This window comes from Hirundo rustica, chromosome 2 (assembly GCF_015227805.2).
Source record: "Hirundo rustica isolate bHirRus1 chromosome 2, bHirRus1.pri.v3, whole genome shotgun sequence".
Lineage (NCBI taxonomy): Eukaryota > Metazoa > Chordata > Aves > Passeriformes > Hirundinidae > Hirundo > Hirundo rustica.
Window position 1 is genome coordinate 108,604,323 of NC_053451.1, and position 15,161 is coordinate 108,619,483.

Below are 15,161 nucleotides of genomic sequence, written 5' to 3' on the forward strand. Positions count from 1 at the left end.
AGCAGAAGGAATGTTTTTAGCACCCCAGGCAACAAAGAGCTGTATAGAAAATATCTCATACAGTCCACAGGGAGACCAAAATACAAAGCCAAAACCACAACAAAACAAAAGATGCATTCGCCAAGTAATGCAAAACTACAGATATTTTAGTAAGGCAGATGATAAAATCAGCATTTCTCTTGTAACTTACAGAATTGTTTTCTACCCTCCCAGACACTTCATAATCACCCATATATATGGAATATCCTGACTTCAAACTCTCCACCTAGAGCTGGTGCGTGCAGGGTATCAATGAAGTCTACTTTCCATTTCATTACCAAAACACTTGAGATGTGAGAGGCTTCAGTTTCAGCCAACTGTCTTGCCCAAGCCCCACACAGAAATATAAATAGATGTTTAACTTTCAAAGGATCCAGACTGCGTTTTCTTTTCTGTGCTGTTTTTTGAAGTTTTGAGATCATCTGTTTTATGTAATGTAGCTGCAAAAATATTGCCTCTGAGTTAGCTCTGCAATAATTCACTCTTGCTACAGTAATGATTGAGTAAACAGAAGCTTCTACCAGAGGCATTCTTTTCTATTATTTATTGTAATATTTTTTCATAATTTAATGAGAAAAAATTTAAAAGCAATATTTTCATCCTTTCATGTTAAATTAATTTACAGTGCTATAAGCCATAATGAAAACAGAGAAATCAGCAGCAAAACAGCATGCTAATAAAGACAGATTTCTACAAAGTTTCTTAACAAAACTCATCAAGTAATTTTTCTCTATTTCTGTCAGGTCCAGCTTGTCTTTATTTGTTCCCAAGTTCTGAGACATGCAGTGAAAATTAGATAACAATGAAAAAGAAGAAACTACATAAGAACATAGAAACTGAGAAAAAAATATTTTAAGCAAATCTGATTTGTATTGTCATATATTCTAAATATCTCTGCCCATCTGATGTGGAGATGTCAACCTCCAGCCTTGTGTTGTAAAATTCTTAGAAATAAATCCATAAAAATATTTAAACTAGTAAAGTAGCCGCCAAATTGAAATAAAAATAATTAAATAATTTAAAAATACTCATCGTTTCCTCTCCCTTTCCTCCATCTCACCCAAACACCTGGGTGAGGAGATTCTATCCTGAGTCAGTCACAATAAGCGTTGACAATCTGTAAAATTCCTTTTCCTATCAACAGGGCTTGAGTCTCTCAGGATTAGGCTTAGTGTGAGGAATTTGTGGCTGTGGAAACGTAGCTGCAAGTTTGCTCCAAGGACACCATGCGGAATTTCTGCTTCCGTGCCCTGATCCCAGAGCTGGATTAACCCTGGTAACGATGCTGGTTTCACCGGAGGCAGTGTGAGCCCCACAACACCCCGGCGTATAACTGTGTGCTCAATATCTAACAGGAAAGATAACAAAACAAGCTGTGACTTATAGCTCCCCTTGCAGAAATCACATTTTTTGGTGGTATTTCTCAGGTGGTGCTAACACTCCATTGAATTCCATGTCTCACAAATCAAAGGTTAAAATAAAATGACTACTTTTTAAAAAAAAAAATTTAAGCAAATCAACAAGCTGCTGCAACTCTTCCTTATGAGGCACAGAATTACAATATCACAGTTAAAAAGTAAAAGAGATGATCCGTTCAGGCTAATGCACTGTTGTGAGTGTAATAGGTGTAACATAAGTGAGAACAGGTTTATTTCATAGCTTTGATCTCACAGCTTCCAGCGGATTTCCAGGTTCTGGAAAGAAAGGATTTGCCACTTGATTTATAGATCAGGGAAATATGCTTTGATATAACCAGTACAAAAAATAGCAAGACAACTGTAAGCTTTTCCCAGCAAAAGACCTTTGAAGTTCAACAATAAAATTAAGTGACAGTCTTCTGGGTTTTGTACTTAGTCCTCTAGAAAGTGTCTTACTATTCTTTTTTGTTGAACTATGAAGCAGTTGGAAAAAGGAAAAAAAAAAGTCATTAAAATTGTGCCCAATATAGCAGACTGAGGTAGAAATTAAAATTAGGTAAGTTTAATGTAGTAGACAATGTATGCTATTTCTGGGGAGAATATAATTGTTATCTTTAATCTGCTTAGTTACTAGTTGGTGCTCACATTTCCTCCATCGACAAAGTTCACCTAAAAACTAATATCAGAATCAGATACAAGAAATGAATATCCTGGCATTAATAAAAATAAGTTGCACAGTCTCTTTTTAAGGTTAATTCATTTATTTCACAACAAATTATCAGTGTAACCTGATATAAGTTCTTTTTGACTGACACCTTTTTTTTCAATCAAGCTGCTATAAGCCATGAAGACTTCTAACATGGAAAAAAATACACAAAGTAAGAAAACAAAAAATGTTCATTGTCAGAACTGATTAATATGCGTACTTCTTGGTGCCTATGGCCTCTTTTGGTTTTGTATTATCTTTTCAACTACACAGACAGTAGACATGAAGATATTAATTTCGAGTCCAGACATTTGCACTCTCATACCAGCACTTCTGGTGACTCTTAGTGCATAATACTATTTTCAACCTAAATAACAAGATGATAAGTAATGTATTATTTCCTCTGATAGAAGTGTTCATACTGTGTTCTGTTTTAGGTGTGTCATCTGGTCAGTTAAAAGCTGCTAATTTAATGAGGCAAAAATGGACAGCTAAATTTCTGATCTCTCCTGCCATTTCTACAGCCTCTTCACTCTATTCTGATTCAGAAGAGTTATTCCCCACAGAAGGGTAAATATGAAAAACTACTGTTATTGCAGACACTTCAACCCATTTTATATGGAAAAGAAACACAAAGGACAGAAAGCATTAACACTTTCCCACCTGGTGACAGCAAAGGCAGGACAAGCCAAAACAACACCAGGCATAAACACTTCTCAGAGAGTCAGAGGAAAAAACAAACAAACTAATATCACTACCCCAACACTTATGACACATTGGTGTGGGCAGGAGGGTCAGCAGAAGACACAGCTTAAAACCTGAAGTGATCTGGCAGAAGAAATTTTCTAGACATATTTTCACATATCTTCATAGTTACCTATGACTAAATTCATGGTTGTCATTTTGGAGAAAAGTGATCTCAGCAGTCTGAGTTTACATCTTGCTCCTGTTGCCTCATGGGCCATTGCATGATTTAGAAGCATACAAAGTGGTAGGATCTAGATGGAATTATGGACTCTTTAACATGTAAAAGACCACCAAATGAAGTGAAAAAAACCCCAAAACACAAAACCCTCACTACATTTACACACTTGAGAGAGGGAGACAACACACATATATTTTACACCAAGTTTAGGCAGGTAGTGTAGTCAGTGAGTTATTTAGCTACTTCTCCTAGGCTCTGTCTAAGCCACAGGAGAGGAATATGTTTCTCCAGGAGCAAAACAGCCCCAGCTTAGCTGGACTAGGCTGCCCTCTGGAAGTGCTTCTCTCTTATCCTTTGTGCAGAACTGGGAAGACAAGGAACTGCAACCAGGCTGAGCTCAGTGGCAAAATCTCCTGCAGCAAAACACATTCAGAAGCGGGCCTTGGACATTCCTCCACAGTGTGAGGAGGTACAAACACAGATGTTCTCGCATTGCTAGAGAGATGAAGAAATTGGGATAACTGCATTTGGCCAGCTGCATAACTTTCTAGATTCCACCAGCTCTTAGTGGGAACGTAAACAGCTCACACACCATTAACACGTAAAAGTGGGTGCCAGAAATTGACTCTACATCACCTGCAGCAAGAATTCCAGTAAGAACAGGGGGCAGATACACAACAAACTGGTTATGAGGCCCCTAAATAATTTTAAGGCAGACAAAACACTGGAGAGAGGACAGTACTGCATTCCTATAAATCTGGTTACTCAGTACATTAAACCTGGACCAAACAGCAGAGCTTGTGTCTGCTTGCACCAGTGTTCACATCCTGCTAACTTCACCTAAAGACAATTCACATTTCTGAAAACACAAAGTGAACAGATTATCTGTATAAGCCTAAACACACATGAGAATATATATGAAGGATAATAGAATGTATATATAAATACAAAGTATATAAAAGAAGAACTTATATAATAGATATTCTGAGCTTATATCTGATTTCCAGTGTCATAAGCTCTAAATAATGTCCCCCAATCTCATGAGAAACAACTCAACAGTGCTATATTACAGTAGTTGGTAGGCATCATATCATCAGATGACCTCCCCCCATAAAAATATACATAAAATCAGAGAACTGACAACACAAAAATAGCAATTATAAACCCTAGAAAGAGTACTAAGTAGCTATACATTTTTCATTACATTATTCAACTTCTGAAAATACAATTATTTTATAAAAATTTCAGAGAAGTTAAGCCCAAATCTAGTTACATTTACTGAGACAAAATATAGTAAAACTATGATAAGTAACTATAACTTAAGGCTGGATTTTTTAAATGTTTAAACAATATGCATTTTAACCAAATGGAAAATCCTGAACACCAGTTTGCAATCCCCTCACCGTTTCATACAGCATTGCCACAATGAAGGACAAATGTCCCTTTCCAGAAAGTTGCTAATGTTATCGGTGATAACAGGTAATGAAGCCACTGGAATCATTGCAAAACAGACAAACACAGCAATTCTGTACTAACAGCCAAAAAAAGTCTTTTGATTCATACGTGGGGTAAACGGCACTTTATGTGGTGAACATCAACAAAATGAAATCATCCACTCAAGAGAGAAAACCTAAAAAATGAAATGGAATCTAATGAAAATAAATTATTCAAATGAAAAATGTGGCATGCAAGGATAAATGAACATGTGGAACTTTGTGCTGACAGAAGATTCAAATTCTTGTCAGCAGCTGAAAGAAAGGAAGTCTAAAATCTGACTTGGTACAGAAAAGTTACTTCTGCCAAACATTGTCAATTTAGATCGTGGGAGTTGCTACAGTAAACAACTGCTGCATAGAGCATATACAGAACAGCTAGTAGAGTGAAAAAGTGCAAATTCACTTGCAGAAAACCTGTGACATGGCAGCTATATACTCATAAAAAGGAAAATTTGGAGGCCTTTCTTAGAACACAACTAATTTTCTCAGTACTGTCTAAAAACCTTTCACAAAGCCAGTATAACTTTTCTCTGAAAATGAGCTGTACTTTTATTTTATTCCTTATTTGTATTCTTTGTAGGTCACTGACTTTTTACCTATTCAGGAAGATATCTGCCCTAAGCCAAAATTAATACTTTTCCTCAGTTATGCACTGTACAATTTATCCCTTTTATATTAACATGTTAATAATCACAATACAATCATTTTTTATTTTTACCTGCCTCGGGAAAATACACATTTGCTCTCACAAATGAAAAATTATGTGCTCTTTAGCCAAGTGTATTGAACGGTCTGGAAGGAGGCATAATTGCACAGATACCCGTTTAAACTCATCAGCAGAATATATTAAAGGCTACCACTGGGTTTTTGCCTAGTTTTTACTGATTATTCACTTTTCAAGTAAATGTGCTATAAGCAACACAAAGTGAATAGAAGACCTAAATGGCAGATTAGACTGTACTAGTAAATGCTCATGGTCATGGGAAGATGGAATGGCAGAAGTCTTCAAAGTTCTGGTAACCACTATTCTAATTCCTGTCACTTCAAATTGATGGGCTACAGTGAAACAGGACATACACTTAGAAAGATTATGAGGAAGTCCATCCATCCTCTTCCATGGATGTGGGAGAGCCTGTTTTAGAAAAGCCTACACAAAGAGTAATGAGGCATCTTACAGGAATGGTAAGGTCAGGAGAAAATGCAGGAACTGGATCTTGCTCAGAATAATGGCAAACCATCTTATCCTTTCTATTCCATTTCTACTTGTGATTTTCCCGTGCTCTCCTCTAATAATCTTACTCAACACAATAGAACCTCAGACTTCATGCCGCAAATGGTTTCCCATCTAACCTGTGTTTGAAAACCTGTGTTTAAAGCTGGTAGGGTTTGAATGCTAATCTACAAATGAAAAATTAGGACCATCCCTCCGGTTAATAAACTTTTTTAGAGGAAATACATAAATCAACCAAGTGAGAAATACTAGGTTTCAAATCACATTTGAAAAATGAGATTTTTCTTCTACCATGATTATGAGAATATATGCAAAGGAGAAATTAAAAGAAGAAATTTATGTTCTTGTTTGGAAACACCTATTTTATATGTGAGATTTCTGACAATTGAGAGCTGTTTATTCTCATGAGGATGTTTTAAGAGTACTTACATCTCATTCTAGTACCAGAGTACTAGGTATCTTGATAAAACAAGACTTTTACTACCCAAAGGAAATAATAATAATGCTGATAAGGGTTTTTTACTTCTAAGTTCAGAAACAGGAGGGCAGAAGCAGAATACACATTAATGCATCAACTCATGGGCAAGCTACAGCAGCAATACATTTCTGTTTTTATGATACAGACTATCCAGGCTAAACAAATGGAAACAAAATACTTGACAAAAAGCAGTGACATCCACCTATCCAGTTTATTGCTGAATTTCTGACCACATTTCTTTGATAATCTAGCTAAGAAGAACAGTTGTATTATCCCTGCTGAGAATCAGCACCCAAATCTCCTGTGAAAGTATTCAGTATCTGACATTTGCTGTTGCCAACAAAGGAACATTAATCCCCTTCCTTATGGCTGCTAATTACAATACTGAAAAATTCGTGACCATGTGTTTTCAGAGTAATATTAATCAATATTTCAAAAAATCCACTCTGAGGAAAAAAAACCACTTTGTGATGATTTATGAGATTAGATTGTTTTACAACTTAAGATTTTGGAATTTCTCTTCTATTACTGAGTGGAATAATATGGCACTGACAGCTGCTACTCTATTCCAGGTACTATGGAACAGATTCTGTTTTAGAATTGGAAACAAGTTAATATTACAGGCAAAAATGGAGAACTAAACTTAAAAAAAAAAAAAAAAAAAAAAAAAAAAAAAAAAAAGTAAGGGAAGAAGATGATCTATTATTTTTAAAGTTTTCAGGGAACAGTTGTAAGCAGAAGTGACTGAAAAAGTATTTCAGCATGGAGTGTGACAAAGTGTTTCAGAACAGAGAATGGAAGTACTTGAAATTTTTTTTTTTTTTGTAAATTCAATTGAAATGAGCAAGAACATTACAGATACATTCTCACTTCTATTTTAGTGAGATTCACAGTCTAATGCATAGATCATGTCACAAATGAACTGTGCTGGACAACTATGTACAAATTATATTTGAAATAACTTTGGAAACAATGTTTTCTCTCTCAAAGAACCTATCCTGATAAGATAGGTTCAGGAATATGTATCTATGTCAACTTTTTAGTACTGTAAAAAACAGCTGCCTGGACACCTTAAAAATAAGTGAGCACCTTTGAAGTATTGATAGGAATAGAAGGGACAAGAGTGCCTTACCTGCTGTTCATGTTATTTGTTTTAAATAAAAACAACACTGTGAGAAAATAAGGGTACTGCCCATACTGTATATTCTGAGGTATAACTTGAGGCACTGCACATTTTTCATATTATGAGCAGCAAAACTCCTGCCTCTAATGGAAAACTACTTAGGTTATAGGCTAAGTGAGCATGAAGGTGGCAATAAAAACAAATCTGCTATGTATTTCATGCCAAAGCATTAACTTTGCTTCATTTATCATATTCTGGCATACTTTTAGTCAGGTCTATACTACCAATAATTTGTCAGTCATAATAGATTATTTCAGAAACATTTTGTAAGCTGTGTATATAGTCCAAAAGCATTCTCCAGTTACTGTTTACCTAGGTGTCACATGCAGTATTCTTCATCAGATTTCAGTGAAAAAATCTGTGATTATATTCATCTACAGGCTTAATATTAACTGATTGCATTCATAAAGTAACAGGATAAATCCACACTAGCTTCAAAATTGTATCTAATATCACATAAGCTGCATAAAGTGTCACATACGATTATTGTTAAAAAGACGGACCAGAAAAGTACTTCATACAATCATAGAATTCTTAAGGTTGGAAAGAACCTCAAAAATAATCAAGTCCAACCATTAACGTAACACCACATCCCCAAGTGACATGGGATCGAGGGATTGCGACTCAGCTACTTCCCTGGGAAGCCAGTGCTTGTTCCAAAATTTGACAACTTTTACTATGAGAAACGTTTTCCTAATACCAAATTTAAGCATAGCCAGGCACAACTTGAAGCCATTTCTTCTTAGGAGGATGTGAAGCCATTTCTTCTTAGGAGGAGACCAACTTCCATCCTGCTATAATCTACTTTCAGCTGAAAACCTGAGCCTCCTTTTCTCCAAGTTAAACATGCCCAGCTCCGTCAGTCACTCCACAGAAAACAGGACTGGCCCCAAGTCTGAGCCCTGGGGAACAACCCCCAGCTGGATGTGACTCCACTCCCCACCACTCCCTGAGCCCAGCCCCACAGCCAGTGTTTTACCCAGCAAAGGGCACACCCGTCCAAGACATGAGAAGCTGGTTTCTCCAGGAGAATGATGGGACGTTCTCTTTCACTCAATCCAGGAACCTCCTAGACAGCTCCTTCTCTGCTGTGTTTCTGCATTTCCAGAGGAAATCTGGTAAGCTGAAGTTCCTCATGAGAAAAAGGTCTAGTGACTATGAGACTTCACCCATTTGCTTATAGAATATTTCCTCTTTCTCTTCATCCTGGTGGGAGGTCTATAACAGACTCCCACCAGAATATCTGCCTTGTTGTCCTTCCCCTGATTTTTAATCATAAACGCTCAACCCGTTGTCACTAGCATCAAGCTGTAGACAGTGAAAACACTCAGACCACCTCTCCTTCCCTGCCTATTTCTTCTGAGGAATTTACAGCCATCCACTGCACACTCCAGGCATGCACGTCATCATATCTCTGTGATGGCAACTGTGCCATGGTTTTCCAGCCGCCCAATGGGTTCCAGCTCCTCCTGTTGATTGTCCCCGCTGTGTGCACCGGTGCAAGTGGATTTTGGGCTATTGATCCCCCCCACCTTTCTGCAGGGAGAACCTCTAATTTCTGTATGACCACTCAGGTGCTTGCATGGTGTCTAACGCATCAATAACTCTTGTGTCTTTGCAGTCACGTGGATCTCCAGCCCCTACCTCCACTGAGTTGTCAGAACAAAGCACCTCGCTAGCACACGATCCCCCAAATGTGCTCTCCCCAGGCTTATCTCAAGTGAGCCTGGTTTTTTATCTTTCTCCCTTCAAATCCAGTTTACCCTTCACTAAACCCTGATAACTCCTGTGCAAAGATCCTTTTCCCCCTTTGGGACACGTGTACCCCATCTGTCACCAGCAGGCCTGGTGTCATGTAAACCAACCCACAATTATAATTAACACAGCTGAGAGTTTGTATCACTAGAAGTATGAAAGCAGAAAGTGAAATTAATTTTCATCTCTCTCATATGGTTACTTAACAAACCAGGCCTCAGGAGGATGCATGATGTATTTCAGCTAGGAAAAAAAAAAAAAGCAGCACATAATTACACGACTCCTTGGAGTAATGCGTTTGTATCCTCGAAAATTCTCCAGAAAGTATTCTAACTGTGTGAATCACCTCAACTATTACACTGCTGTCAGTTCAGACAAATGATGCATGCAAATACATGCTTGTACAAACAAATAGGGTGTTTATAATGCAACATTTTAATATAATTACATCATTGGGTAATTAGAATGTGCAGCTATATAAGACTCACCTTTCTCCTTCTGCTACTGAATGAACTGCTAACTACTAAGGAAAGATTAATCTTTATTAGTGACAATTGAGTTAATGGTTTCTGAACATGAAAAGGATGAAAAATGCTTAAAACCTGAGATTTTCCTAGACAAGCAACTGCTTCTATATAAAAAGTTTCTGTACAGCAAGTCATTTGTTTCCTAATTGTTTAAAGAAATAAGATAAAGTCTGAGAGTGTAAAGCAGAAAACCAATGGATCACTGTAAGTGAGATAAACATCTGTAGTGACAAGGATACAAGGATACTACTGAGCTCAAAAACTTAGTTTTTTCATTATTTGTGTAGAATTATTTATCAAAACACTGGTTTACACCTAGTGGTTGAAAATATCAGATTAAAACAGAATGGTAACATTTCAAGTGTCCTAGTGACTATTTTCACATTGTCCCATTCTATGGAACTGCATAAAGAGCGAGACAGAGACTGCAAATCTAAATCCATTTGTTATATTTGACCATAACTTCTATGCATTCTAATAAACGCATGGACTCAAAGTTTCTTTCCAAAGACTCGTGAGACACTGATCTTTAATCAGAAAACATCATTTTCTTTTACGTCCTAGGATCTGTATTCAGCCTGGTTGGTGAGAAAAGGAAAAAAAAAAAAGACTTTATATGGGGGAAAAATAAAGTGAGTTGGAAAATTCTAATCCTGACTGAAAGCATTTAGGATTTTTTCTAAAAAAGAATCCTAATGCTGGGGCAGGGCTTGCAGTTTTACTGCACATACTGGATGATAACAAACTATATTAAGGACATGGACTGTATTTGAATATTTCTGTTTTGATACATGTCTAATTGACATAGTGACTTTCTTGGAATCCAGTCATTACCTGATGTGTTATGTAGGGTAAGCATATTTCTGACCCACAATACAGAGTTTAAAAAAAAGGCTTATCACTATTTATGTTTTACGTGGGTGATTGTATGGACTAGTGAGCAATAACGCCTTTCCACAAAGAACATAAATATACATACTTCTGAGACTTCTGTGACTTAGTAAAGCTCCTTTGTGTCTGAATCTTTTATATTCATAAACTGTGTGCAAACTACACATTTAGGTCATGTTTTTGCTTTTCATCTTTATACATCAAAGTGAGTTGTGAGAGAGATCACCCACATCAGGGTGTGAAGCCTGGAGAATCAATGCAGCAATACCTGAGAAACAGAATGAAAAGCCACATTCTCTTTACTGATCATTCAGCTGACATCATAAAAATTGTTCTATTGATAAAACTGTGCCCCATTACCCATTTTTTAGCAAATATATAGACAATATTTACATCACTATCAGGAAAATGTACCTGCTTGAACAAAAAGCTTTCACAATAAAGACTTGATACACTGAGAGCACTGGGTTATGACTACTGAAAATATGAGTACATCATAATAAATTAATTTATTTTACAGCTAAGAATTCTTGAACTGTTACATAAATTTAGTATTTTTTTTTTTTTCAATCACTTAGAACTGAATTTTTCACAGTATGCTTTTCATCAATAAATAAACTAAAGCATAGAGTATCCAGTGCCTTAAATCTCCAGTTTTGAGCTTCCTGTCAACATAAAAATCACGCACTATGAGTGAATGCAAGAATTTTTTCTTCACTGAAAATGTCACTGATCTCTGAAAGAGGCTGCCCAGGGCAGTGGCTGAGTCACCATCCCTGGAGCTACTAAAAGATGAGTAGATGTGGCACTTGAGGACATGGTTTAGTGATGGCCTTGGCAGTTCTGGGTTAATGGTTGACTTGATGATATTAAAGGTCTTTTCCAGCCTAAACTATTATATGATTCTATCAATACAGGAATAAAGGCTCCTGCCTTCCAAACAGCCGATCAACCTCATATTTAAGAAATTTAAGACCTCAAGCAGACATATCAGTATTCCTCTCAAAAACTGTAGTGAAGAAAACACAATGGAGTATAACAACATAGTTCAATAGCACCATCTCAACTAATTAATTTTCTTTCTCTTTAGGCTTCTCTGGAACACTAAATACAATATTATCTCTCTTAAAGGTTTCTTTTTTTTTTTTTTTTTTTTTTTTTTCCCCCAGAGGGAAATAACTGTATGAGAACTGTCCAGGCATTTACTATGAAAATTTGCATCATTATCTCTTTTTATTACCGCAATGGAGCGTGTTGATAATAGACTACCAAATTACCATTTCTCATGTATTTGAAAGTAATGGAGAAAAACTCATTCAGTTAAGCTACAAAGAATAAACTTGATACAAATTATATAACTTCTATAAATATCAGATATGCTTGATAAACTCTCATGTTTGTCAAATGCCTCTATACTGAAGTGCTTGGCTTACCTGCCACTGTTTCATGAGGTCCCGAACCACTTTGGCATCCTCTAGTGTCTTTTCTTTGTGTGTAGCATCCTGCAGGACATTTGCAGTTGTCTCAGCTTCCGTGAGCCAAGCAAGGAACTTTTCGAGATCCAGGTAGAATTGCTGCAACATTCTTAGGGCTGATTCCAGAGCTGCTTCACGTTCACCAACCCTGCACAAGTACAAATAATCAAATACAGCGCTCTTTGGAAGAAAACAAACCTTAATCAAAATACGACAAAGACACACTAAATATTTTTCATGTACTTTGGTAAGTTTGCTGATACATTAGCTACAGAACTTGCACCGTATGTTTGGCAGGTAGGGTTCTTTTTTTTATACTTTCACCTGAAAAGTAGTAAGTGGAATCCATGGATACAAAACTAAACAAAGTACTTTCAAAGTACTATGCCTAAAATATGCACAATTGAAATTCAGAAGTAATTCCCTGGTTTGTTTTAAGAAAACATTATTTTCTTACACTGCAGTGGAAATATTTGTTTATTTTTAGAACTCACAAAACAGTTCCTGACCACTGCATGATATGATAAATTTGATGATTAATTTTCATGACTTGAAACACTGTTTTGTTTTTTTTTTTTCCCAATTATGATTATTATTTTATTTTCAATTTGAATGTGAAAAATATCAAAGGTGATCTCTATCAGTTACAGGATAAAATACAATTTTTAAAGATAAGGGCTATCTTATCCTTGGGGAAGTTGTAACTCAGATTAGGAAAGAACCCTAAAGATTTCAGCAACTCTGGTGCTGAAAAAAACATTAAAGCAGACCTGTGTTATATCAGCATTCATATTCAATGTAGGTGTCATGTACTCACTGATTTATTTGCTTTGAACTTGAGCAAAATATGGATTTAGAAACATGAGAAGCTAAGTATGACATTGTTTATTAACACAAATCTGTCGAGGTTACTCACCTATTGTATTACATGCATAATTGTTTAACATCAATGTGATACCTAAATAAGTTTTTAAGCTCTGAAAATAATTAGTAAGGTCACTTGGTGATGTGCATTACTTCAAGTGGAATGAATGCACTTTGATGCACACCTGTGGTAAGTTTACACATCTGGGGTGGTCTTCATGTATCTCAATAGATTTCCTGCCTAGTTATTTAGGGAGAAACTAGGACACCAGATTCTAGCAGATACAGTTTCTCAAATTGTAATTAATTAGAGGAGGTCATGAAATTTCCAAGTGCTGATCTCTCTTTCTGATCCTGTTGCCTGTCATGAAGTGGTTGTACTCCTCGGTAAGTAATGATATTACCATAAACCCCTGCTCACTAGTGGAAGCAAGAAAAGAAAAACAAACCAACCACAAGTTTTGCCAAGTGGCACTGACTTAATGTGTTTTTGACAAGCACACAGTTAAACTGCAGCAGAGGATGGTAAGAACAGAAAAAGTCAGTCAGAGTACAGTAAAGGACAACCATTACAGGAAAAAATATCCTCCCTGAGAGAATAATGTCACAACAACTGCCATATTTCTGTTATATTTTTAATCCTTTGACATCTTATTTGCTTTTCCCAATCATTTTTATTAAAAAAAGACTTATTTTTCATTCAAAAACTGAGAAAGCAATTGAATGCCTCGCTACAAACTCATCCGTCTTTTTTTTTTTTTTTTTTTTTTTTAAGCTTAAAAACGGACTGGATTTTTACCTAAGTTGCACCTGTTGCCACCTACAGGAACTCTCCACATCACAGCACTGCTTAGCCTGCATTAAAATGTGTCCCCAGGGGCTGTCAGTAGGAAACACTCAGCTGCAGAATAGTCAACATGATCTCCTTCCCGGCTTTATTCTACGTGGGCATAAACATGGCTTGTGTTTAGGCTACTCTTCAAGTTTCAGATAACTGCAATGAAAGAATTTGCTGTTCTTTTTTTAAATATAAAGAATAATCACATAGAAATTGCACCTAAATATTCTGGCAATATACATTAAAAGATAATAAGACACAGAAAATCTTTTACCTGGAAAATACTGTATTGACCTATTTACCACTTTTAGCTCAAAACCAGCATTACATTTACTCAACACAACTTGGAAATGGAAAACAATTGCTGAACTAAATGTATTTTTTTCCGGTTCTGCAGAGCACATTTCTAAAATATGCTTTATAGCATTATTCTAATTCAATTTACAGTGTGCAGCATGGTAGTTAATAGCCTTTGCAGAATCACATAAAACATTTTTTTTTTTTCTCATGCAGTTCCCTCATAACATGAAAGGCAGATTTTTAACTATTGTACACCTGGATTCCTATAAATACATAGCAATACTCTGATAATAACATTCTGCAAATACACAGATTTTAAAAAAAAACAAAAACCAAAAAAAACCCCACCAAAACCCACAAGAACAGATATGAAAAATATACTCAAAGGGAGAGCAGTTTGAAGGATTACTCAAAGTCAAAATTTGTATTTTAGAGAAACTCTCAGACTTCATGAAAAAATGTAGCATCTTTGCAAATGGGCAAAGAATGAAGTTTTATCATGAAGAATCTTCTGGCACTTCTATGATGCACAGAAATCTTACAGCACACAGTTCTTTCAGTCTACAGAAATGCGTTTCTTATCTACAAGCATACTAATAAATCCACCAGAAAATAGAGAGTACTTTGCATTTTAGATTTTGGTACAGCTAACGTGCAATAAGCATTAAGCTTCATTGACTGTTCTGCAGCATATCAATAAACTTCACTCTGCTTGGCTCTCTCACTACAAAAGTATGAAGTTACAATGTGAAATGAAGGTCTAAACATGAAGAATACAACTGAGCATCCAATCCAGCTTTTGCTAAATTGCACAGAATCATAGGGGTTAAAGAAATATGTATATTGAGCAAGACATTATTGCACAAAACCAAAATCAAGATGCTTTCTCTTTAGTCTGTATTATCCAGGTATGTTTAATTTCATAGTGAGTGTAAACAGTAAGAAAATAAAATCAAGTAACCAGAACTACATTTAAGTGTAAAGGGAAAACTACACAGTACAAAACCTACAAATACTCCTAAAATACTAAAAAAT

The 15,161-nt window shown here is 36.0% G+C and overlaps 1 protein-coding gene across 7 annotated transcripts in view; it reads right to left on the bottom strand.

Annotated features, from left to right (window-relative positions):
- The window catches only part of DMD (dystrophin), a 1,060,860-nt gene that overhangs the window by 227,380 nt on the left and 818,319 nt on the right, over positions 1 to 15,161 (bottom strand). For all 7 annotated transcript variants that reach the window (XM_040088691.2, XM_040088709.2, XM_040088718.2 and 4 more), the window contains one exon: positions 12,083 to 12,272. In XM_040088691.2, coding sequence (XP_039944625.2) covers positions 12,083 to 12,272 — 190 coding nt within the window. The remainder of the gene's footprint in view (positions 1 to 12,082; positions 12,273 to 15,161) is intronic.